Here is a 27,867-nt window from a genome sequence, read left to right as displayed (position 1 = left end):
GTCGTTTTGGTTTTAGTTTCCTACTAGAGTGTATATGTGCATATGCATCCATCTCCTCTAAAAGGTTATTAAAATTAAGGGATAACTTAAATATATGAATTCCCCCCTTCACACTCATGCTCCTGGAGGAGCCTGAATAGTAGGCTTGTGGAACCATCCAGATAAACCGGAGCTGTTCTAGGTTGTGGGGGCTTTAATTCTCAGTTCTATTTTCAAACTGCTGACTCTGCCTGGGGAATATTCTGGCAGGTAGCGGTAATTAATTTCCCATTTCCCCATACGCATTAATGCTGCCAGTTAAAGAAACTGACTTTTCCAAAGGGACTTCATTAAAAGGGCCTTTTTGCTTGCACCAGTCTAATTTTGTAGGGATTACAGTAATCTAGATTGCAAGGTGGGGCTTCAGAGAGGAAGCAGAACAGGTTCCTGTCTAGGTCGTGACCAGGGACCAAGAAGGACAGCTGCACTCCCCCCATAGCCTTGAGAGGCAGCTAATTTGCTGTCAATCACTTCACAATCTCCTCCCCCTCATTCACAAAAATAAAACTAATCCCCGGTCTTACAAATCACATTAGGTCAAGAGGATAGTGAAGACTAAGAAGCATATGGGGCCAGAAGCACAAGATGAGGGGCTTCCACTGGGGCCTTAGCAGGGGTCCTCTTTTTCCCATGTATGCTATTGAGGTAATCCCATTTTACATTCACATTACACACTCCAAGTGTGGCACTCCAAAGTCTTCACTGTATTTGCATATGTAAAAGATGCAAGCTATGTACACTGCTCTGGATAAGAGCATCTGCTATGCAAATACATTACCAGTCTGCTTTGGAGCACAAGGGGATTTGTATTCGCTAGCCAAGGGAGCTCTACCCACTGCCCTCCACCCAGAAAGCAGACTGCAAAAAAGTTCACGGTTACAGGTTGATGTGTTACATTGATAGGTGCTCTCCACACAGAAAAGGAAAGCCAGCACTCAGGCTTCTGTGTTCCCTAAGCTGTGCAAGAGGGCGAGTTTCACTGGAACAATGAATCTGTAACAAAATAGGGTGCTATCACCTGTCACAAGAAGAAAAGTTAAAGAACGTTTTTCTCAGTACAGGAAGGAGAACTGGAAATTGAACCTGAGAGAGACTGTGCGACCCTGTCAATGTCTGTCTTTCACCGAAAAATAAAAGAGCCCTATCAAGTGCTGATCCTGCATTCTGCAACTCCATCAAAGCCAGGGCCAGAGCTGCTGCGTCATGCTCCCAAAGTCCTTCTGTCACCTTGACTTCCCTTGTCTGAGTTGCCCGTGAAAAAAAAATGACGCAGGTGTGTTCCCTTACTTAAAACACAGCCGCTCCGGTAGCAACTCGGCATCTGGTAATCTCTGGCTGCTCTCGTCACAAATCCCCTAATCTGCCTTTCCCCCGCGGTCTGGCCTTGCCGCTCCTTGTAAGGAACTTCCACGTTCAGTGGAACACCGTGACAAAGCAGTGACTCTTATATCACACTCGCCTAAAAGTTCAGCAGCCATGCTGTGGATATTTTTTTATTATCAAATTTGTAACAAGTACATCAGCAAAAAAATGTTATTTTAACTATTTACATTTACACACATGTTCAATATGTACACATTAAAATTTTCAAGTGTACAGTTTTACCAATTCAATTCCAATGTCAATGTTTAATAATTAAATATGAACAAAATATAAAGAACATTCACTTGGAACATCCTTAGTATAGCTGTTCACATTTTTGATAACTGTATAATTGTTAAGAGCTGATGTGGAATGAATAATCCATGCCCTCACACTAGTATCACGGGAGTGTTCCTTACACTGCACAATCAGGTCAGAATTGTCATGTTTCAACCACATATTTGGCAATCATATTATTTGCTAGAACTCCACAAGCTGGGATATTAATGCCAAGGGGAGTCATAGCAACAAGTCATGTAGTGAACACAGAGCGTAAGTAAGTCAGTTTGTAAATAACCACGAGTATGATCATGATAAATTCTGAAGATGACAACATGTAAACCTGTGTGTGTAAAATCATGAAAACCATACTCACAATGCATTCAAGAGAATTCACCATCTCCATGTAGAGTATTTTACACATCGTATAATGAAACTCTGACTGGAGAGCAGGAAGATGCAGTTAAATGCAAATACAGTGTAGGAGATATTAAGCGCTACTGTTCTGTTTTCTAATGGTAAAGCTCTTGGGTACTATGCAAATAAAATATTCATGTCTCATCATAACCAGCCTGCTGAAACCCCATCACTGGGATTTAGTAAAAGGGAAATAAAAATTTATTTAAATATGTAAGGTTTTAATGAGGCTACGCTTTTCATATAATGGATATGGTTTTGAAATTACAAGTCTGTGAACATAACTGCCTCCTGTTGAAGCAGGAACATTCCTTTTTCATCCACCACTCATAACTGTCTGTGCTCTTTCCCAAGGATGAGAAAGAATATAGAAAATGACAAATATCTTCATAAACTCATGCAAAAAGATCACAGCAGACTGTGCTCATATTGACTGCCCAGCTCCATCTGACTAACTTTAATTGGATTCAAGGAATTATTTATAGTATTCATAAATAAAGTATCTAAGTGTCCAAAAATAAACAGTACTGTCTCCTCTTTAAAAAGGCATCAGAAATAAATACAAAAGAGACCGAATAAATTATAAACAAAAGATTTGAGATCCATAAAATCAGATGATGTACACTCAAAAAAAGATGACAAATGACAAATGAGATTCAGTTTATCAAAATGCTCTTCACTCCTAAAAAAAATGTTTTTTTTTTTTCAGTGCTTTCAACACTACGGCTGAAGTGAGGTGACATGGTAGGGTTCTGGAATGAGCGGATACTGAGCTATGCGTTTGTGATGTGATGTGATGTGATTGGAGGACAGTGTGTCGGTGCTCTGGTCCGGGCGAGTGCTCATGGCCAGGAGCTGCTCCCGGCCCGGCTGGCCGCAGCTGAGGCACAGCGCTCCAGACTGAGACTCAGGTCCACCAGCTGGCTCCCACCCACGCGCAACTTCTCCCTGAAATAGAGCAGAGAGCACCAGTCAGGGCCGAAACACAGCCGACACAACACCAACCGGAGCTGAAACACAGCCTGCACAACACCAGTCAGGGCCAAAACACAGCCTGCACAACACCAATCAGGGCCAAAACACAGCCTGCACAACACCAACTAGAACTGAAACACAGCCTGCACAACACCAGTCAGGGCCGAAACACAGCTGACACAACACCAACCAGAGCTGAAACACAGCCTGCACAACACCAGTCAGGGCCAAAACACAGCCTGCACAACACCAGTCAGGGCCAACACACAGCCAACACAACACCAACCAGAGCTGAAACACAGCCTGCACAACACCAGTCAGGGCCGAAACACAGCCAACACAACACCAGTCGGGGTAGAAACACAGCTAAAGCAACACTGGTAAAGCAGAAACACAGCCTGCACAACACCAGTCAGGGCCAAAACACAGCCAACACAACACCAACCAGAGCTGAAACACAGCCTGCATAACACCAACCAGAGCTGAAACACAGCCTGCACAACACCAGTCAGGGCCAAAACACAGCCAACACAACACCAGTCAGCGTAGAAACCCAGCCAACACAACACCAGTCAGAGGAGAAACCCAGTCAACACAACACCAGTCGGGGTAGAAACACAGCTAAAGCAACACCAGTAAAGCAAAAACCCAGCCAACACAACACCAGTCAGAGGAGAAACACGGGAGACACAACACCAGTCAGGACAGAAACACAGCTAACACAACACCAACTACAGCAGAAATACAGCTGGCAATGCCAATCAGAGGAAAAACACAGCCTGTACAACACCAGCCAGAGAAACGCCGCCAAAGCAACACAACCAGTCACACGGGCTGATTATTACACATTTACTGGAGCACACTGTCACGCTACACCCAGTCACAAGCTTAATTTCATTATCTGCATATCGGTGCATGAACACTTGCCTTCTAATTTCAGACGTTATTTCACTGTGCTACAGACATAAACACACAGACATGAAGTACACCTCACAGGGAGGCTTCTGCTACAGCCCCTAAGACCTCCTGTACCGGAACTGAACGTGACTGAGGAAGAAGGCTACCCTGGCCCAGGTAACGCAGGAACGGAATGCACAGCACGTAGCCCTGTCCAATGAATGACCTTCCCCGCGCGGAGCCCTGCCGCGTGCCTCATCGTCTCTCCCTGCCGTGAGTCTGAGGAAAATGTGTACCTGACGATGAACATCTCACCCTTGTGTGTCAGCACACAGCATTCACAATGAAACTGAACAGCTTCCGCGCTGCAGATGAGGAACATCACCTGCTGGAGACACTTCTTAATGACTGTCCTGCTCGACAGCAGTGGAACTGGCTTTTCGGGCTAATATGATCAGCACTGTCCGTACTTTTATAGACTTAACTCAAAGAGATTAATCTCGTACATAAATGACTGACCCTGTTTAATACTGATTGTCTAGTTTTAGACTTTGGTACTTTGGACTTTTTGGAATTTTGGACTATTGGTATGCCTAGTGCTACATTCGAAAGCCATTCTGAGTTGAAACTCTTGTATGTGTCACACTCAGTACTAAAGATCTGATGAATATGATTACTTCACGTGTGATTAAGGTGCTTCTGATGGAGACAACTTCTGCTGCACCTCCAAAAAGGAGACAAGTACTAATACCACAGGGGCACTGAAAGACACTACAAATTCAGGCCATTACAAGCCCCCACTTCCTGCACTGTCCAGAGCGTTCACAGTAAGTACATTAGGGCACGAGGAGGGTGTAGGCTCACTGCTTCAGCGGACTTAGCCGCTGCATAGTCAGTGAGTACACATCCTTTGAATTGCGTCGCTGTTCTTCTCTTTCACTTCTCAGCCGAATCCCCGTTGGCTAGCTTCTCCTACTGTGGTGTGCCACGAGCCATGTCACATGTTGCAGGCATGGAACCCTCACATGCACACAGGTGAGCCAACAGGGGGTGGGAGGGGGGTTTCAGGGCAGAGGACAGTGTGCCAGTGATTGCTGCTAGCTTGCTTGTTTGTTCACTCGTTTCTGATTCGATGTTATATAAGAGCGAAAGAAAGCAGGCACCTCCCGCTTGTCTCCACTCGGTTATATAACAGCGGCACAGCGGGGAGACAGGTTTCAGCATGGTACAGAACACTGCGGTGAAGCCCACTCCCACGTACTAAACGCATGTCGCTACAGGTTTGGACACGCGCTTCAAACTGGTCAAAAACACTCTGAAGTGCCAGGTAAAATACCTGGTGTGTTCTGTTAGATGCGCAAAAAAGGCCTACGCCGTCCCAACACCTCCACAGCACCACGCTATTCCACCGGCAGAAAAACTCATGGCTTTACATACGGCTTCAAAGAACAGATTCTGCTTTCTCCAGGACGCCGCTTGAGGATGTACGGTGACCGGAGCTGTTTTTCTGACCGAGGCCCCCCCCCCAATCACTCACTGTATGCAGTTACCCTCATTTTGCTGCGTTTATTTCGGGCTTCATAAAAGCTCCAAAGGTCAGCTTCATATTATATGAATGCTGTCTCCCTGAGATCCGCCGCCATCTATTTATAGGGACAGTGCACGACATCCTCTCCCCCTGGGCAGCCTGGCAGGTTATAAAGGCTCCTCTCACCTTTCGGCGGGAGATCAGTGGCGTCCAGAAACGCCCATGGCATTTGGACGCAAAAATCCGCGTTTGAAGGCTAGCGCGTTCAGCGGAGCACGCCCGTTTCAAGTCTGTCTGGAGTCCCAGCTCACTGCTACCGCAGAGAGGTGAAGCAACAAGTCAATAACCCCTCACAACCCTCACGGACTGATCCGGTGGCTCCTCTCCCCTCCTCTTCCCTCAGTAGTTTCGACTCTGCGGTGTTACGACGTTGCAGGAAAGTTGTGTGCTGTGCGGACTGAGGTATCACAGATTTCTGGGGAAAGAGCTTTCCGGATTAACGGATTTCTGTAAAATGCCTCTCACTCAGCCCTGAGGGTGTTCCCTTCTTCTTGACTACAGACACAACAATCCAGACAAACATTTGTTCGGAATAATTGAAAGCAGGAAACTACAGTTTCTGACCCAAACTCATCCCTTGTGTTTTTGCTTTGAATGACAGAACAAGTTAAACTTTCAGACGTGACAGATGCAATCAGGTAATGTGAGAAATGTGCAGAATCAATGATTTAGCCCTCGCCATGTGAGTGTCCTTCAGCAGAGCCACGTTACTGCATGATCTTCGCGCTTTTTCTAGCACAGACTGTGCTTTCTGCACAGAATTACAGTGTCCTCCGCCTGACACGGTACACAACAGGAAGGATGTGTGAAGATGTTTCTCGAATGCCGAAGCCACAGACTCGAGTCAACAGAGGCGCAACTTCTCACACCATTGCAAATAACATGAGAAAATGTCCTCGGTAATGAACACATTTGAAACATTTCGCAATCTTTCACTGTAGGCCGTCTCACTGATTTATGCAATCTCCTTTAAAAAGACTTGTCACAGCCAGTCTGAGCTTGAAGCCCAAACAACCAGCTAATCTCACATACTGCAACTTACTTCCCTTGACGTACTTGTATCAGGTTTTAAGCTTTTCATGATGACTTATCTTTTTCATTTCATTCTTAGTCTTTCTTAAGAAAAAACAAAATGTAAACAGCAACAGTATAAACATAGCACAGGAAAATAACAAATTATTATTACATTAATTATAACCATGCTTAGAATTAGAGAGTGTGTGTGTGGGGGAGTGTAACATTTTTTATTCCATTTATATTCTGTTCTGTTCTGTTTTTACAGTTGCAATAACTGGAGACTGTGTTTGGAGCACTTCAATGTAACCTGGGGGCTGTGAGTATTCCAGGAGGAATGCTACCCTTGTATCCATGAACAAGGCAATTTATGTCAACCTCAAATGAGTTGCAGAAAGTATAAAACTATATAACAACCCTTTCGCATTTGAAGTCCTGACTTGACAAGAAATTGGGCTACAATATATACATGTCCCGTGGATTGTTTTTCAAGTCAGCTGTTACACGCTCTACTTATTAGGAGCTAGAGCTCAATTCCACTGCATAGCCCTTTCTGTGCTTCACACACAATGCTGTTATAACTAAATGTTTCTCTCAACCACTTCATTTTTGGGGGCCACAAAATATTTTCAGTGTTGTAATACTGAAGGGGCATTGTTAGTTGGCATAGGTTAAGACAAATGAATAACATAATAACCTGCAGTCATGGCAATTATTGAAGTGTGCAACAAACAGGAAAGTCTACACAACAACTGATGTCTGCATGGTGGAGGTCGGCTGGTCTTGATGGAATTCATACCCAGTAAGCATGCACATCATATTTACTCCGGGGACATGAAGGAATCCTCACTGTTCCATGGAAGTAAGTTATTATCAGGAAAACAGACAATGCAACACAGAAGACTGACTGGCTATGGGCCATCACCACTGAGCCAGGAGGATGAGATTTCAGTTCTGGAGCGCCATGTGGACATTGCGACATGGCACTGCTGCAGGAAAACTCGAACTCTCTCTCCTTCGCCGATTCATAACGGCACAGAGGGGAAAATGTATTCATCCACAAGTTTCTTGCACAATGCTGTGTGCGCATGAATATTTAACACGGGCAACACTTGAGAATGACGCGTGGCGTCAGAGGAGGCTTCGAAGACTCGGTCTGTTCAAACTGCTTCAGCCGATCCAGAATGGGTCTCTGTGCTTTACATCAGACACAGCTATCGCTAATCACACAAGTACACTATGTTCAGACTTGCTGGTGCAGACTGAAAATACCATGTGCACACGACACACACATGCATATGCAGATATGCATGCAGACACTTAGAAGCACTTATGTACACACACGTATGCATACTTGCAGAGACGCAGACACACACAGACACACATGCATGCAGAGACACCCACACACATACACACACACACACACACACACACACACACACACACACACACACAGTGCTGGGCAGTGTGCGTAAGGGACAGTGCTGTGCGTTCATCGGAGGGGAAACAGTGCCATCCTGTTCCTCTTTCTGCCACACTGACAGGCCGGATGGGTGACCACATCCCCCCACACTGTGTCTGACAGACATCTCCCTGTTTCTTTACCCATACTCCACTAGCTGCACGGCTGTGCCTGACCAAAGGAAAATCAAACACCGCAGTGTAAAATCGGGAGTCACACCGCACAGGACTGCAGCCTACAGACTGGAATCCCATACAGACACAGTCTAGCACATGGATACTGTTTATGAATGTGCTCATTGCCTGTATGCTTAAACTGTATGCTGCAACATACGAAAAAGAATGAATTTCCAAATGTTTGCTATAGCAAGTTTGGTCTTTTGAAGTGGCCACTTTGCAAAGTGAAGTATAAATCACACCAGGAACAATAATCAGATAAATAAAGCTCTGGCCCTGAGCTGTCCTTTCCGCAGTGAGCTTTGCAGCCTGTCTGTCTGAATCGTCTGAATTTCTCCCTCACTCTCAGCTGAGGATACGTCCTGTTTTCATTGAAGGGGGACATTAAGTACTCATGGTCAGAACAATGATGCTGCCCTTGGATCAGAGGAAATATGAAGTGTGCACACACACACACACACACACACACACATGCACCCACGAACATTCACATACAGACATGTATACGCACACACACACACATACACGGGTGCATACAAGCACACACATACATACATACACTCACAAACATACACATACAAACACCCACACACAATACACACTTGCACACATGTGCAAGCATGCACACATACACATGCGCGCACATCGAGATATGTGCATATGCAGAAACACACATATACACAAAAGAACAGGTGCACACAGGCATGTGCATACACACACTCTTTGCACAGCCAATTAACACCCTGAGCCCTCAGCACAATGAAATCTCCAACCATCAGCCTTCAGCCTGTTCTGCCTGGATTATAAAAATATCACTCTGGACTCAATGTACCCAGAACCTTTTAAACCTGTACTAACATTTCTTATCTAAAGTCAAACCTTTCTGATATTTCAGGATTGCAAAGTATAAACAATTCAACAAATCTGACTTGTACTTCAATGCCCACTGGAGACAAAGGACCCTGAGGCCGTAAGGCCTGAGTCTACCGCAAATTCAAAGAACCTGCAAGATGGAAGGACTGAACTGACTTTAACCAGAATAACAGTCAACCGCAAGATAAGAGACAGAATACATGTAGACCTGCACCGTGTTCATGCAGACCTGACTGTAATTCAACAGAAGAAAAAGTTATACTTTTAGCCCACTTTAAGAGAAACAAAGAACTACAAGAAAAAAAAATAATTACAAGCATCGCAACCTGCGACGTGGCCAGAGGGAGTTCCTCAGTGAGGAGAACACGGGGGTGTGTTTGGATTTGGATGGGTGCAATCACTATGGAGGAGCCCCCATGAGGACTGCTTGTTATCATGCACCTTGCAGCGTTCGGTTGTGATGGCATGACAGCCAGGTTTCCAGGAGCTCCACTGAAGTGGAGAGGCCCACTCAACAGAACAATGTGTGGCGAGAACGTGCTTGAAATAGGACTCCGGCACAAAAACAATGGAAACTTGCCCGGGCTCGTTCACGGTCTGAAAGGGACTACTGGTTGTGCTCGACTCTCGTGATCAGGGGGTTCAATTGTGCTGCCTGTACTTGAAAGGTCGCACAGGTCACACACTCTCTCCTTCAAGGTCACCTAGTAATCTGTCTCAGTTAGCAATACTCAACTGTTGGTTGAAATTTTTTCAATGTTAAAACATGTATAGAGTAGAACAGTAATTCGTTCAAAAGGCAGTCTCAGCGTTAAGCTCGATGTGCCAAGCACACAGCTACAGCCTACAGAAATGGCCCTTACAGTGCAGGTTCGCAAATGCCCGACACCTTTCCTCGGCTTTATTTTCCCAGACCAAAGCTAGCAGCCTTTTAGAAACTCTAATCAAAATCAAAGAGTAGAAATCAAAGAATAGAAGTCTGAATTGCACCAACCTGTATTCTTGTTGAGAAAGACAATCAAACAGATCTTTAGCCGTGAAGCTTGGTTTCATGGTAGCAATCTGTAACAAAGAATTACATGTAGCAACTCATGAACATACGCAGCTCAACCCACTGAATATCTCTTCACTCAACTCCCTTAATGCCACATTCTTTCTGAATTCGATTTGTCACATGCAATAAACTCCTTGTATTATATTAGACAAAACCATTCAATATCACATAAAGGCTAATTGTCCATTTTCGGACTGCAGGTGAGCTAAGCTCAACGCATCATCAAAATCTAATGTATAGTCATTGGTGTTTTTTTTTCCATTAAGCAGAACTGTATACAGCCTCTACAAGCCTTGCAGCCTACATCATACTGTACTTTTTAAATGAAAGTATCATGTACTTCACTGGAGAATAATGATAGAAAAAAACACTGCAAGAACACACTGTAATTATTGGGTTGATACAGCATAACAACAGTGAGGAGCAGTAGGTGATCATTATTTATTCCTCCTCATCATGGCAAGAGGAAACGGAGGCAGGAGTGGACAGATGACTGCTAGCACAGGTCAGTCTTACCTCACTGGTGTTGATAAAAGTGAGCAGGGACTGCACGTCTTCAGAGCAGCTGCTGGATGACAGAACTCTGTAGAGGCAGAGGTGGCATGCATTTTAATATCAAATGCATACGAACTCTAAGTCTGTCAATATTCACATTCATGCCTTTAAAAGAAAGCCATCCGACTTCCATCACTAAAATATGTCTAAAATGTATTTTAATGGACAGTGTGAGTCCTCTTTGGACCAACATTTTTACTGAAGAGTTTCAAGCACTCTGCAGTGTTATTCAACAAGAAAAAACACAGTCACTTAGTAAAGTGTATAGAAAAAAGGGAAGGAGAGAGAGAGTGCAGAGGAGGAGAGATGGGAGGAGGAAAACAGACAGAGAGACAAAGGAGAGGACAGAGAGAGGGAAATGGGAGAGAGAAAGAGAGCTGGCACAGAAGAGAAGCAATTTCAGCAATCTGCCCCTGCATTATACATAATTCCATCTTTTCCCTGCTAGTGAATAATGGAGAAAGGTGTGGGCAGTGATGAGTCACAACGCTTCTCAGCACACATGAAAAATCAGTCTCCCACTGTTTCCTAGGGAACCGCGTGAGAGCAGCCTCACTGAGTTTGCCTCACAGACCCCCACTCCCCCCCCCAATCCCTACGGCTCACTTGGGAGGAGCACACAGACGCACACAACCCTCCACATAATTATGGCTTCATTGCCCCCCTCCTCCATCACACTTCTCCTGCACTTCTAGCACATATACACATGCATCCTTTCAAGAGGGTTACTGAATAAAGTACAGGGTGCATTTTTAGCATCATTAGATGCTGTCTGCTGGGTACGGCATCTTAAGGAGACCAAGTAACATGTTGTCTTACGATCAATGTTATCTCTCACAAATCTAGTTTCCAGCTGAATGACTGAAGCTACGGCATCGAGGGAGAGGTCTGCCTCGCTCAGACAGACAGGCAGACAGACAGACAGACACACACACACACACACACACACACACACACCAGTGTGCGCACACATGGCTTTCATGTAACATAGGCTAGCAAGTACAAAGGAGACACAAAGCTAAAACACACCACAGAAAGCAAAACGTAAGTCACAGAGAAAAAAAATGTGAAATGCATGGGGCACAGAAGCAAATGGATGAAATCAAATGTTTATCACAAATTCTGAAGTATGCATGCACAAATACACTGTCAAGAAAAGGGATTAACCACATAAATAAAGTCTCTGGGATGCACATTACATGCCACCATTACACATGAATACATAGGCACGTCCTCCATTATAATGCTATAATATTGACAGGAAGCAATGTCATTACACAGGTTTCTCCTTAATATTCATAAATATATCACAATGAACAAAAAACAGCTGAAATAACACCAGAGGATGCAGAAGGCAACGGGCATGGTGTGTTTGGGTGTGTTTCACATCCAAGAATTTCAGGATATAAAGACTTCTATTTTAACCTTCCTGCAGCTCTGGAAAGCTGGAAGCCAGGAGCGCTTTTTTAGTCCCCTTGGAAATGTCCCGTTTCACAATGCATAATAAGCAACTAAATATGCAGAGCAATTTTACATGTGAAACGCAACTTCACAGGCCATTTAATGCAATCATTATAATTCAGGATTCAGCCGTATAAGCCCTCATGGGTACAGGAAATTAAACCCACAGTTGGATTCTTGGCATTCCACATTCCAAAACCTACACTTTTACATTGTGTAGAGCACCATATGGCTCAATAAAAAAAGTCTTGATTTCAAAGTATGCAATCAACATCTCAAAGCGTGAAATAAAAGACGTTAGGTAACAGACGAAGAAATTAAACTCAGATAATTCAGCAAATCAGATGTCAAAAATGCCTCTCACCCAAGGTAATTACAAAAAGCCAGAGAGAAAGTCACATATTTTTTTTTTTTTTTTTTTTTGTACTGATGAGGTAAATGCATGGTCTGTGCCACGATTCTGACCTGTCTTTACAGAGGAACAGTCATCGTCCCTCGGACAAGACATGCTCAAAATGACCCCTCAGTGGCATAAATAAAGAGCTCCCATAGAGAATGGAGAGCTATTCCTGCCCTAACGTGAGACCATGCAGACACCATCACCCAAACCTCCCCCGACACGCTGCCGTCGGGAGGGAGAGCATTAGGGAATGCCCGAGGGAGGGGTTTTGGCCCGCCTGTGTTTTGATTAATGGACAGGAATAATGGGTGAGCCGTTGGCGATGGAAAGGCAGAGGGTTCATCGGGCTCATTTGGAAAGGCGGAGAACTGGTTATGCGGATTACATTCACATTCGGGGCCCAAGGGAAGTCTGCACCTCACAGCTCACAAATGGAGGGCGCAACCCTCTTTAAAAAGACCCCATCAGTTCACTGGATTTAATCAAGACAATATATCCATCTTTCTTCTCTGTGTTAAAACAATAAAATGAAGCATGAAAAATTGAGCATATTGTGCAGTTAGAAAAATGAATGGTAATTAGTGCTCTCATAAATCATTGTTAGGCAGTATGCTCTTGTGTATCATTGTTAGCAGCTGTCAATGCAATGAGATTTGGTACTGTTTTTTGGTCAAGATTTTTTATTTTTTATTTTTATGTACTACACATACACTAAAATTACAACTGTAAACCTTCCAGTGTTTTTCAGCTTGATGTTTTCTGTACTGTACCTGGGCCTTTGTGATTGCATTTGTTAGGACATGTTCTATATGCATCTTAACATGCTGGTCTTGTAAGTTTGTCTAGATAAGAGCACCTTCTAAATAAATAATGATTATTATTATTACTACCATAAACAGAGCTGTTAGCTAAACAAGAAGACAGCAAACCTCATAACTCAGAGCAAATTTGGGGTTTTGAATTGCATCCTACACAAGGAATCATGTGTTTTCAATCTCTTTATAAAAATAGTTCTATTTCCTGGGTCACATTTTTGAAAGGAGAAAGATATATTGGAGTATGCAAATAAGACAATGGCTATAATTATTATGTAAAAAGGACAGGAGTGCTTTCCTATGCAAATAGCTGGTTCAGACCAGAGTTATGTAAACTAAACCCATGAAAAATTTGACATCCGCAGCGTGACTTCTTGTTTTTGCGAAGACAGCGATGGATAGATGAGCAACACGGTCATACACTCAAGCTCCAGGCCATCTGCACTCTCAGCGACCGCGATGCATCAAACACTTTCCCGGGATTTAGGCTGAAACGCTTCTGTGACCAAGCGCTCCATAAATCCGACACCCCCCACCCATACAAATGCCGCGGATGCAAGTCATCATGAGTCAAACACAAAGTGAGTCAGCAGTAACAGGAACGGACGACAAGTGCCATCTCAGGCTTTGCATATTCTAGTAATAACACTTCCCTGATTTTACACATGTAGTGCCAGAAAATTATTGTAATAGGGTAAGCTGACTTTAGATCAGACAAGTGATAAATCAGTGGTGGGAAAAGGTCAGACAGATGTCTGAGGCAGTGAGAACGAGTCTGAAGGCGAAGGTAGCCTTATTACTAACCGTCACATAAATGTCAAGCAGAGGAGCACATCTGAGAAGTGGTACCATTCAAACGGTGACCTTTACAAGCACACACAGTAAACACTGGGGGCAAGAGTGTTTAGCCCAGGACATCGGGGTTCAGGCCCAGGCCTCTGTCACAGGATGACGCAACCCTGCTGGGTCATCACAGACACGGATGCATGCAGCACGGTTGGTGGCACGGCCAGACTCTTCCCCACCAAAGTAAATCTTACAATGTTTATCCAGCATGAAGCAATACAACCTCTCCGATAACATCAGGGAGACGTGTCTTCCTCGTTCAGCTCTTTTTGCCCCGGAGTACCCCAAGGCTCTGTAGTGGGTCCCTTCATGTTTTCTCTGTAAACCTACTTTCTGGCTCCCCTCATTCCTTCCCATGGTTTCCCCTTTCACGTACACAGAGATGAAGCTCTACTATCCCTCTTTCTCAACATTCTCATTCCTGCGTTGGCACGTACAACGGTGTTACGAAGTGGTGCGCAGCCTGTATCATAAGGAATGGGCAGTGCGGGGCGTTTCTCTTGATGCTCCTACCTCTGGATAGACTCCACTAGCTGTCGGACAACAGTGGTGAGTTTCTGCAGGTAGGACAAGGCCTCCTCAGATGGGGGAGGCCCCTCGCTAGGCAGGCCGGACTCTAAAACGTCAGGTATGAACTGTAGAGCTGCAAACACAGTGGACCTGACAGCAACAAGGAGGAACAAAAAAAAAAAACAAAGTCTTGGGAATCTGAAGCAGCGTACATCAGGCACTGTGTCGAAAATCTAGTAGGAACATCCTGCTCACCTGGCCTGACACACATTGTTCCAGATGTTCTCAAACACGGCCCACACCTCCTGATACAATCGCTGGGGGTCCGTGACTCCCTCCTCCACTGCCATGAGTATGTCACCGTCACTGCTGGCCAATGCATGGTCCCCTGAGGTCTCCTGCAACCACCGTATATGCACGCACGCACGCACGCACACAGACAGACAGACAAACAGACAGACAGAGAGACACAGAAACACAAATACACACAAAACGTACTTGCTTCAGAAGAATGTCAAGAGAACGTTTATAGCAGGTCTACAATGGATCGCAATTTGTTCCCCAGTTTGCAACTGCCTGTTAATTACTATTCAGGTTAAAATCAGCTGTGTAGTTCAGAGATGCCCACCTGAGGGGCTTCCTGCAGGAGGAGCTCCAGCGCAGAGAGAGACTTGGTGAGGTGCCCGCCATAATCCGACCTGTGGCTGAAGGCAAGTAGCAGCTCACGGGCCTGACGGACGGCCAGTTTGGTGGAGAACCTGTCCATAGTTTTACCTGAGGAATACATCATCGGTGTTCACACACACACAGCATTTCCAACAAATCAACATTTCAAAGGGTTAATCTGCAATTTACAGGGCTTCCAAATCCACACCCAACAAACAAGTATTCTTATTTGAGCAGACAGTGGCTCTTCAGATGGCGATTACAGATGGACTTCAGGCCACATCATGTAACACATATATGTAATGTTGTGATGCATGCAGACTTTGGACCCAAAACACTATCTCCAAACATAATCAAGCAAACGTTTGCAGGAGGATATCGGGAGGGACCAACAACTATGATGTCTTGCTGAGCTGTTGGATGCCGGTGCAGAACCAATATGGATTGAGAATTCTTATCACATACCAGCAGGATGTCCACCCTTTTCAACGACATCGTCAGAAACTCAAAATGCAAGCCACTGCTATTAGACATAATAAAATGTATGTATTTGTAATGTATCACTCATGGAACCAGCTCACAGTGTTTACATACAATAGGCTATTCTGCAAATGACCAGTCCTGGGTTGTTAAGGCCTTTAAATATGCAGAATAACATTCAAATCTTCAGTTTGTTTCTACCACTGCAGCCAGAGGGTGCATATTTTGGGTCTGGCTATCATGTGCAAGCAGGTCACATATGTTTGTAAACACTGAAGTAGCTCTATACCGCTACTGACCTCATTTTCTGGGAATGTTACATTGGAATGTATTTTTTAGTGTCACTTGGTTTTATAATGCCTCCTACTTCTGGAGCTGGGAGAATAGAGCGGTTAAAGAGGCAACACAAAAATAAAGTTCTCGAGGAGTGGGGGCGGCGGGGGTTGGGGGGGGGGGGTGAAGCTGGCAGGTGTGCAGTCCCTCTCCCCTGCCGGAGCCTGTTTATAAGGCCATGCCCCTTCTGTGTACACAGGCTCAAGGCGGACCCAGGCACGGGAGACGGAGCTGTACTTTTCCACTCCTCGTCCTGCTCCACAACAAAAGGAGCCCCTCCCTCTCTCCCCTACGCCGCAAAACTCTGGCACACGCCCAACCAAAGCGTGGAGGGAAATGCACTAGTCATGCAAGACGCGCTCAGATCGACAGAACGGGGTCACAGTCACATTCCCTGCACTCAAGTAAAGACAGACGCAGTCCCCGGGGGCAAACGGAGGCGGCACAGGTACAAACGAGCTGGAAGTTGTTTTTTATAAAGATGACTATAAAACTGCCGATTCTGGATTAGACTGCAAAATACCTACATGGAAAAAATATCATTATTCTCATTTGTAAGCAGTGAATATTCAGTTTCAGTTTTATAACTATTCACGATTTTTGATTTTGCAATCCCTACCTTTGCAAAGGCTTTCACTGAGGTATTCAACAGAGTTCAACAGACCCCTCTGAATGACGTTCCCAAATACCGCAATCCAGTGCTTCTTAAAGCACAGCAGGAGGTCATTCAGGGCCCAGGGTGGCTTCACAAACACAACCTGCGGTCCAAACGAGAGAGACACTGACGCAGCCTTCACAAAGACACAGAATCAAAAACCTCATTTAAAAGTGTTTAAATAGGTCAAAAAAAAATTCTATCAAAAGGAGGGAATAGGGGATTTACCTCTTGCCACAGATCACCAAATGCAGCCTTCATCTCCGCCTCTAGCACCCGAGACAGCGCCCCCTGCAGGGCCCCCTCCAGTATGGACACGGAGGCGCTGACCTCACAGGGTTCCGCCGCTGCCAGCCTTCTCTCGTTCTCACTCTCATTCTCAGTCCCGGTTGCCTTCCCATCCTCAGCTACATACAGTCCGCAGCACAAAACACCGGACGTCACTACAGGAGCAGGCACTCTAATTAGGACTACTTACTAGGACTTCCGAAACAGAACGCTGAAAGGGAACTAAGATCAAAACGTCACCACATTACATTACATTACGTTACATGCGTTTATCCAGAGCAACTTCCAGCACAAATGAATATGCTGTTGAATACAACTAATCTGTTAATGTGCTACAGAATGGGAGGTCAAATGGCTTATGCAACAGATTAAATATCCAGCAGTAAAACCTCCAGATCCAACTGTATTACACACAGTGACACTGCTTTTATAGCTGCATGCAAATTAAGACCTCAACAAATTACAATCAAAATGTATCATCCCTGGTTTGTTCACGCTCCTCTGAGCACATATCAGTTTGACAGAGTTAAGACTCTCCTCTCTCCCCTGGCTGGACTGACACCTTCTGATTCCATAATGATGTGCCTGAGGTAACAACACTCTGAGACAGTAATTCTGCCTATGGGAATGTCAAAATGTCAAGTTTCTCATTTATATAACCATGGCTTAAGAATGTATGATTTTTGGGAAAAGGAGGATCAGCATGAGTAATGAGGCTGAGGAAATTATTAATTGATATGAATTTAGGGTACTTTATCATGGACGGTAATCATAGAACTTTAATACACAATGTGAGGGCTCTCACCTTTCAATTTTTGCTGAAAACCTCCATTACACTGAGACAACACACAGTGAACAGTGAGACATTTAGGCCCATATTAGGCGGAATCTAGTGGAGCTGCTTGTCTTTTTTGGTACAATTTTGTAATTGATATTTGGAGAGAATATCATTCAGCGTACAGTAGTATATTACAGACCAATGTGAGCTTTTTAAAATGGTTCTAGCATGAAAAATTAACCTTCTAGACGACGATGCCAGAATATCAGGTCATGCAAACACTTATTAGTTAAGGGCGTGTTCTGATGCAAGTCACCCTGCTACATAGGTTGTCACGGCAACGACTCCAGAGATGGGAGCATAAGCGAGGGAGCAAGAGGCAGACAGACTCAGGCAGGAACCCGCTGAAATCTGACAGCTACTGTCACTGTGGGACTTTGGCTCCATTTATTATGTTATATTTAGTATTTTAGCAAGTCCATGACAAGAAATTGCTGAGGATTCTTTTTATTTTGATCTACACATGACAGAATTCTCACCCAAAATAAACATCTGTTCACCCTGATGACCCTTCTGGTTTCCAATCTTAGCACTCCTCTGCTAGCATACGCATGTGACAGTGTCTTATTTTAAACATTTAATATTTACCCAATGCTAGTATGGCTAGTGTTGCTTGACAGAGACAATTCTTTTGTGAGAGGGTGCCAGATAAATTTACTTGTGACATTCGGGTTGAACAGTGGCTGGCTTTCAAAGTATATGATAGTTAAAAGAAATTAAAACAAGGAGCCAACATAAGCTACCCTGAGTCCTCAAACTGACATTACGAGTAAAGTCAGATAAAGATTGCTGATAAAATGCAAACACTATGTACACACCTGCATTGGGAAATCATTGGAGTCTAAATTTTAACCACAGAAGGTCAGCAGAGAGGTCCAGGTGAGAAGGTTGAATATTGCTTTTCATTGCCATGTCACTAACATTGGTGCACAACCCGACCAGGGACATTACCCTCATCTGATGAGATGTTCTTTTGGAGGTGAGAAAAGACAATCTAAACACACGAATATTGTGATGGCAGATTTTCTGGAAATCAATTAATGCCGTTTTTACACATTGTCCGCAGACAGTAACTTATTAACCCTGTGCTGTTTTTATCAGTATATACCACAGAAACCCAAATCTATCAAATAAAAATGTTGGTCATCATCTGGAGTCGGTCTATAACACATCGAGCAGTGTTTAAGGGCTGGGGGGCTTCCTGCCTCTGGCCCACCTGGTTGTGGAAGCACAGAGAGGGGGAAAGCCTGGTGGGTGTTTGGTTGGGACTCCAGCCGTGCCACCTCAGACACCAGGTCAGCCTTGCTCACAGCCTTCACTCCACTCAGCAGGGCTTTGCTACACAGGTTCTTGTCATTGCTGTTGAAAGGTAGTGTGAAAGAGAAAAAAAGTGAAATCCTCATAGAACTGATAAAAAATTTCACGCACGCACACAAACACACACACACACACAGCATTGAGAAGCAGGTATTCACATGTACAATGTGAAGCCCACCATCCTCATACTGAAAGACAGACAGACACACACACACACACACACACACACACACATACATACATACATACATACATGCAGCATCACACACAGCCTTACAGAATAGTGAACTGTACACAGGCAGAAAATATAGGGCATATACATATGACTCATGACTCATGACTCATACTCAGACACACACAAATACACATACGCACTCATGCAGACACAAAAACAAATACACATTCAGGCATATGCACATGTACACGCACACGCGTGTGCGCGCACACACACACACACACACACACACACACACACCTGTGCTACAGCTGAAGATGCGCTCACACAAATAAGAGTGAGATGAACACAGGCAGAAAATATAAGCCACACACAGGACTCATTCTCAACACACACTCAAACACACAAACATATCCACACACACACATATGCACATGCGCACACACACACATACACACGCACACACACAAACAGACATAGCTTCAAATGCCACTGTAGAGAACACACAAATATGGTATACTGCGCCAGATACATAAAATATAAGCCATACACCCATGACTCACACTCAGCCAGAAACCGACGCACGGGCACTCAGCAGCAGGGCCAGCAACTCACGTGCAAAGAATGAGAGTCACCCCCGGGTATAAACCCTGGTACTGCAAACAGCACTGCAGCACGCGGTCGTCATTGCTCTCAGCATTCAGACCGCCTGTCGGAGCACAGAATGGGGAAACACACACCACCACGGATTAGACATATGCGCTATTTTTTTTACTGCTTCAGTAGAAACAGATTCCTCATCACCTTCACAAAAGACACAGCAATGAGCACTCTAACCAAGCAACACAGCCTCTTCATCTCCTATATAGCTACTCGTGGTTTAATCCCCTCACACATAGGCACACTACCTTCAAACCCAACATTCCTAAATGCATCCAAATCATTTTCCAAATAATAATACAGGGTTTATTGACCATATTAGAGACACGACGTCCTTTAAAACCTTTCCATGGTCTGCTGACCCCATAAGTTTTTTTTTTCCCCTAGTGAATTTCCCAAACTGCTATCTTGGCGTGCCCAAGTAAATAATTCGGTTCTCAAAGCATGTGTCTGTGGAAATTACGCTCCGATGTGGCAGACTACTTGTTATGGTTCAAAGATGATAAACAAAGATACACTGTGACAAAATATTGACTCAGGATTGCCTGGCCATTGCCATTAACTGACACACGGAGACCAGGTGGCCAAGGGATGATGGATTGCGCTAACGCCTCTGCACATTTTTAAAACCAAAAACACCCCGAAAAGTGGGCATAACCCTATTTTTCCGTTAAATTGAGTTTGTGCATCATCTACCACTATACAGCACATGAGAGAGAGTGATAGAGGGTGTGTGAGAGAGAGAGAGAGAGAGAGAGAGAGAGAGAGAGAGAGAGGGAGAGAGGTAGACAGCCAAACAGTCACTTTTCTTTCCAAAGGTGCTGGCTGTTTTTATTAATAGCCCGCTGCTGGAGTGCCATGTGAACAGATGGCCGCTGCCTCGTTTCAGGTGGCAGGAAAGTGCTTGGCCTCAGCTCTTAATGAGCATTATGAAAACTCTGTGAGAGCCGCGACCGGGGCCGCTGACAGCGCGGGCGCGTGGGACACGGTTCAGCTCTCACGGTGACCTACCTGAGGACACAGACAGGCTTCAAACAGCAGTACCGCCAAGGGGACAGACTCAGTGCTCAAACAACACTACTGCCAGGGAACAGAGTCTCTGCTACTACAGGACATTATCATTTAGCATTATTGGCATTTAGCAGACATTCTTATCCAGAGCGACTTACATCGATTACAGCTTTTTTTTTTTTTTTTTACAATGTTATCCATTTATACAGCTGGATATTTACTGAGGCGATTGTGGGTTAAGTACCCTGCCCAAGGGTACAGCAGCAATGCCCCAGCGGGGAATCGAACTGGCAACCTTTTTCGGTTACGAGTCCTGCTCCTTAACTGCTATGCTGCACAGCCGCCCAAAGGACAGACCCAGGCCTTTAACGGCACTCCTTACAAGGGACAAACCGTGTACTCAAACAGACTCAGTCCTCCAACAGCACTGCTGACCAGAGGACAGACACAGTACTCAAATAGAACTACTGCCATTTGAAATATGTCAAGTAAGCATCCGCCCATGGACTGGGATAAAATTTATTTATATTGATTATAATTCTGCAGTAGTAATTATATTATCACTCTACATTATCATTACATTATCACACCATTGTCACTGGAGTTTATAAACAATAAGCTTAAATATATCAAATACTTTTACACCTGTGACTGAACCCAGGCCAGACATAAAATGTGGTTAAAAGGCAGGTCAGGTGTTAGCCCTGATATGACTTTGTCAATAAATCTGTGTCCTTTTAGGACTACCAGGTGTTCTCCAGCCTGTTCCTATGACTCATTCACGTGAAGGAAAAACCCAGAATTTGCCGTCTGCTCAGCAGAAAAGTACTTCATGAAGAATGAGTAAATGGCATCTGAAGAAAGACAAATATGGAGGTGATGCCGCAGTGGGTAGCTGAAACAGCTTGTCCTTGAGACCACAAAAACCCAGTTGACTGCATGTCCGAAAGTGAGCTCCATGCAGCGAGCTACTGTCACCATCTACTGGTACACTACTGTATTGCAGTATCTGCTACAGAGGCTGCAGCAGCCTACATCCTCCCTCATCTCTTCCAACAATTTCATTGCCAATGCTGGTAAAAGCAGAGTGTTACAATATGCCCCATCGTACCAAAATAGCAGGGAAACCTCCATCAAGGGATTTTGCAGACTCCACGAAGCATGGACCTTGGATAACTCACTGGTAATTTCAAGGACAAATCACACCCAGGGAGGGCTGCAGTCTAAGGGATTTCTTGTCCACAGGAGCATTTAACAACTGGATTAATGTAATTACCACCTTTATTACATCAATTTAACCATTCATCCCAATACTGAGACTCTTCCAAGATTTAAAAATGTAACCATGCATCGCCATTCTGGGACTGTTAAACCCTTTTTTAAAATTTAACCTCTGATCCCAGTTCTGGGACTGTTTAAACATTCAAAGGCAGCTGGGAAACCTGCAGGCCTGCAGACCTCCAAAACCAGGTAGCTCTGACAGGTACAGAATCACAGAATTCACATAATCAGCCATGTATGTCATAAACCCAGGAGAGGCCTGGAACACCCTAATATACAGTACCAGTCCAAAGTTTGGATTAAGCTAATGGGGAAAAAAAGCATTCAAAGACATTTGATCTAAAGTGCTGTGCTTAAATGCTTGAAATCTGTTTCTCAGACAAACATAAATGGTGAGGTTGATGCCTATGTATGAATTTCTTTAATTAAAAAAAAAATTGGCTACTTTGAAGAATGTAAAATAATACATAGTTTGACACTTATTTTGTCACTGCGCAATTGCATTTATGTTGTTTCATGGTTCTGATGTCTTTACTATTACTCTAAAATGTGGAAAATAGTAAAAATAAAGAAAAATCCCTTCTATGAGTAGGAGTGTCCAAACTTTTGACTGGTATTACACATTGGAGCGAGTAAGTGCAAGACACAAACTGGCTGTGGAGACCAGCGCTGGCATGACGGAAACCCCCGGAACTCACAGAATCCCCGGGCCGCCTGCTGCATGGACTGGCCCCAGAGCCGCGGCTCCTGGTTCTTCAGGGAGGTGTAGATGAAGTGAACCGCGGGCCTGGCTTTGTGCACCACGTCGCTGGACAGCTTCCCGCTCTTAAGCGCGTCCAGCTCCTGCATCACCACCCAGGGAATCAGGATGATGGGGAACCCTAGAGCTTTGAGACGGTTTACATCTCAAATGTGTGCTGCAAAACAGCATCCTCACAACTGACATATACTGCTGCTGTCTCGTGCCATGCTGGTACATAAGTGACACGTGCAAAATGCAGGGTATGTCACCAACCCCAATCTGGGACTGAGAGAGTATGGATTATGTTACATTTTCAGGTAAATCTGTGACACTGCTGGAAATAAAGGCAATGGTTCTAAGGGATCAAGCCCAATAGGCTTTAACTGGTCACTGGAAAGTGTGTGCTCATCTTCACTGCATTCTACTGCCCCCTACCTCCTAGGCCGTGTGATCTCATCCTCTTAACGAAATCCAGGTGACTGAGAAGGATGTTGGTGTCCAGGATTATGAGAATGTCCTGATGCCCTTTACCTGAACAGTTTCACAGAAATAAACACTGCTGTTGATTGACAAAGTGGTGATCCATTCACCAATGAGCTAGCACTTGGTAACCATCTGTACCACAACCAGTGCCATAGTGTAACTCAGAACTACTTCAACTTTCTGCAAAAAGAAGTCTCTGGCACTGAATTGTATTAACAGAAGCACAGCTTTACTTCTGTATCTTACTCATTTTTAACTCATCCATCCAGTAACAAATGTAAAACAGTTCTGCAAGTCTATCCCGCGCTGTTTACGAGACAAGTACTTCTTAACTTACACTTACAAAAGCACACTCAAACAAAAACAACAATCAAAGCCATCTGTGACTTAACAGCAGATGCCACAGCACATAAAGTGGCTGCCTGACTGGTTTGTGTGGCGGGATTCCTCTTACTGAATGACAGCGTGGTTATGTTCTCAGGAGGGTCAATGTCCATGCAGGTGAGCTCTCCATAGCTTTCCACCACATTGACCTCCAGGCGCCTCTGGGAGCGAGCCAGGTGCAGCTCCTCCATCAGCTGCATCTAGAGTACACATAACACCAGAGCTAAGAGATGGCTGACACACGGACAACTCACAAAATCACAACGCACACAGCTATCTAGAACTTACTGCAAATGACTATTTTCTATTGTACATAAGTGAGGCTGGTATCATACAGCTATGAATGGCAGTCACTGATACACAGTGCTGTATTTAGAGGGGTACAGAGATCCAGAAGGGTTTTAGTGACATAACAGATATTTAGAAATTCTTAACTTAATAATAAAATAATATGTACCTCCTGGTCATTGTCCCCAGTTTCTGTGGCCTCTGAAAAAACTCTTGAGGTTACAGTCTGTAAATACATGACATGATTACATACACAGATATATAAGCAGCGCAGTTTCCCAAATGTAGATTTGACAATGTGTTAGTACTGTGACCAATAATAAAAAAAACTAAATTGCTTGGATAGGTTAATTGCAGGAACTATACAGTTTCATTACAGATTTATAAGTGCAAGGGAGTAAAATTAACCTCTTGAGAGTCAACACACCTCTTTGGATGATGTTATAATATTACTGTCTGTTCTTCCATGATTGTCTACACCAGGGCATACTTCTTTGGCCTCCTGGAGTCTTTCTGTGGGTGGCGAGATAACTCTGGCATGGTGAGTTGCTGTTGGATTTCGTTTACTGCTCTGCCTGGCTTGTTCTGCAGTCTTTTTGTCAGGAAATGTATATTCTGAGACCACATTCTCCACCCGGGGACGCTGCCCTGAACCCGACAACCTCCTGGTGATACCTGCTTTGCCATCTCTACGCGAGGACCCTTCCCATAATTCACTTCTGTTTGTCACGAGATTGGTCTTTTTGGATATTTTAAAACTGAAACGCTCACGAGGTTTGGAATGTGGCTTTTCTTCTTGACTGCTTCCGGAAGGTTTCGAGCTTTCAGCGTGCCCAGACCGCCCTTGGGTGACCGCCTTTGATATGCTTATATTTGTGTCAGAGGTAGAAGCCTTTTCCAAGGCAGCAGGTGGTTTTCTGGGGTCCGATGAGCGCTCGTGGGTGCTCTTTCCCTGAGAAGGACTATAACTTTCTACTTCCCTTGATCGTCGCTTTACAAGCTGCCTTCTTTTTTCCTGAAGTTCCTGTGACAGACCCGTCCTGAGAGACGCTCCTCCTGAAGCTGGTTTCAGCGGGCTCCTTGCATAGCAGTGAGAGGTCTTGCTTGCACTTACATGGATACTGGCACTGCTGGATTTAGAGGGCTTTTCTCCAACATCTTTTCTATGGTCTCTGTCATTGTCTGAAGGTATAACCGTGCTCAGTCTGTAGACAGCCTTTTTATACTGCCTGTCTTTCCCCGAAGAGCTCTCAGAGGTGTCTTTCTTTGGTGATGGGGAAGATACCATCTTCCTCTTCCTCTCTTCATCATGCATAGACCTGGAAACAAAGGGTAGGAGCTTCTCAATAAGAGAGGTCAAAAACCGTTCACCAAAATTAATTCCATAACCTCTATGCATATCCTCATGAAACATATCCACACAGTATGCTCACAGACATCATACATCACAGTTTTCTGCTCAGCAAAGGTCTGTCTCTAGAGCAGATGGACAGATTAAGTTGCAGAGCTTCTTCAGCATGACCCTTGTGAATGAAATCATTATCACTATCATTTACCACAGAGCACAGTTCACAGCAATGATGTTTCTTAAAGCTCACCTGACGTTAGAGATGCTACTGTGTTTTTCATCTGAGGTTTTTCGTCTCTTGCAATCCTTTTCATGGCATAGCTGCAACATTATACATTGTTATTGTGGTTGAAAACTAGCCTCAGTCCAGGCCAGTTGGGCTGAGGGTTCCCTCCACACTTTTCAGTACTTCTTCAATAAAACAAGTAAAATCCACAGAGTCTGATGTAATTAGGTTTATTTTATATACTTCAAATCACATAAAAATCACAGCAAACCGGGCTGGTCCGTGCGGAGCAAATCCGAAGCACCGTCTAAATGCACTCTCTTTTATACTTTTCTCCTAACCCCCTCCTGTCGTGGAACTCAAACACAAACTTCTTCTTCAGTTTCACACCTCATCTCCTTGTACACTGTTATCTCCCACTCTGGCATCGTGCCCACTTCATATTCTGCCACCCCTGTACACCATTACCTTCAAGGCCGCACATATCTAAAATATAAAAATAAGTAAAAAATAACAGTCCTAGCAATACCAATTGTAACAATACTGCGCACCAGTATTGCCAAGGCCACACATCTGTTATATTAAAAATTAACCGATTACTTGCTTTGGCCTAATTGACATTTATTATTTCCACAAGTCACACCCCTTCAGTGAAAAACACTCGGCATCATCAGAGACTAAGACACTAAGCAGTCTCTTGTATAACACTGCACAAACAAAGAACCCCAACATTTGAGTCCAATTATTTTTACCTTAAAATTAAGGTCCATCTTCTGGGCAATGTCCGGACAGTGTCCAACTCCCATTATCAGCCCCAACAACAGGCTGTACTTTGTAACTTACAGCATATATCTCACAGCTACATACCCCTCCCACAGTCTCCTGTACACTTCTAACCCTTTTTAGTTTCTGCTCACATGCATACAAAGTATAATAGGATATATATTGCTTGTTTAAGGCTAACATATTGGATCGTCTGGTTTCCTTATACACTTCCAGATCTCCACATGCATAGTAGAGATAGAGTTAATGGCTGATTTAATATGTCAATAACTGTGGTTAAAATCAAAAACTGGCATCTACTGGCAATGCCAACCATCTTCATGCAACAATTATCTCCACCAAGTAACAAGCTTGACCGTACCATGTCAAACTCCATTTCTCTCTGGTGGGGTGAAAGTGGCAATTCTTATGAACTATTTTCCACCACATTATTCTGTTATTTATTACATTATCAGGTTTGGTTTGTTTTCTCTTAGGCCTCGTTAACTTAATTTCAAATGGGCATTCTATTTATAAAGCAAAATAAAGACGAAAGATACAAATTATTAGCAACAGTGCTGAATCATTCCTGTTGCAAGTACATTAACTGTGGTAAGTGGAAATTTAACGAATATACCCCTTATAAATATACTGAATGGAGTACCAATGGATACAAGGCATTATAGCATATTTTCTCATTATACCTCAAAGCGGTTAGCTGCAACAGTAAATTTCAAGAGAAACAGAATTGCACAAGATATGTATGACAGTCTGGTGTGAGCATAAAGGCACACTTTTACTACATGCCGATGATCTTGTTTTTCACCTTGTCATCATCCTCGCGTGCTGATGAAGACGACCCCTTTCTTTCTCTTTTTTGCTTCTTCTTCTTAGCCTTCTTTGACATTTTAGCAAACGTTCCTTCCATTTAAAAAAAGAACTATAAGATACACACACCGAGGAACTAAAAGCATACGACTGAACTGATAGCTGGGCAGCGACCCTAAACCATGTCTGAAGTAGTTTATTAAAATAATAATAATAATAATTAAAATAAGCTAGTTAATAAGTTCAGACTTGATTGACTAGCTAAAGTGCAGGTTACTAGCCGTAACGGGTGACAGCCATGACAGCTGACAAATAAAGACAACGGGTTGCTGGCTGGTAACACAATTCACGAGAACGGCAAGCATGCACAGTTATTGGG

General features: G+C 44.0%; 1 protein-coding gene across 1 annotated transcript; it reads right to left on the bottom strand.

The window, feature by feature from the left end:
• Positions 1 to 2,761: 2,761 nt before the first annotated feature.
• On the bottom strand, positions 2,762 to 27,579 carry swt1 (SWT1 RNA endoribonuclease homolog). Its single transcript, XM_036522071.1, has 17 exons — positions 27,487 to 27,579; positions 25,923 to 25,993; positions 24,752 to 25,643; positions 24,494 to 24,550; positions 24,107 to 24,236; positions 23,605 to 23,700; positions 23,126 to 23,314; positions 20,091 to 20,184; positions 19,200 to 19,342; positions 17,086 to 17,264; positions 16,822 to 16,960; positions 15,352 to 15,497; positions 14,979 to 15,121; positions 14,727 to 14,873; positions 10,653 to 10,719; positions 10,077 to 10,144; positions 2,762 to 3,045 (listed from the first exon to the last, which is right to left on the bottom strand). Exons 1-17 carry the CDS (start codon positions 27,565 to 27,567, stop codon positions 2,940 to 2,942), a joined length of 2,748 nt encoding a protein of 915 aa, XP_036377964.1. The 5' UTR covers positions 27,568 to 27,579; the 3' UTR covers positions 2,762 to 2,939.
• Positions 27,580 to 27,867: the final 288 nt, after the last annotated feature.

The sequence above is a fragment of the Megalops cyprinoides genome, chromosome 2, assembly GCF_013368585.1.
Source record: "Megalops cyprinoides isolate fMegCyp1 chromosome 2, fMegCyp1.pri, whole genome shotgun sequence".
In the NCBI taxonomy this organism is placed as follows: domain Eukaryota; kingdom Metazoa; phylum Chordata; class Actinopteri; order Elopiformes; family Megalopidae; genus Megalops; species Megalops cyprinoides.
The sequence above is the reverse complement of the archived record's forward strand: the minus strand, read 5'-3'. Positions and strand labels throughout refer to the sequence as shown.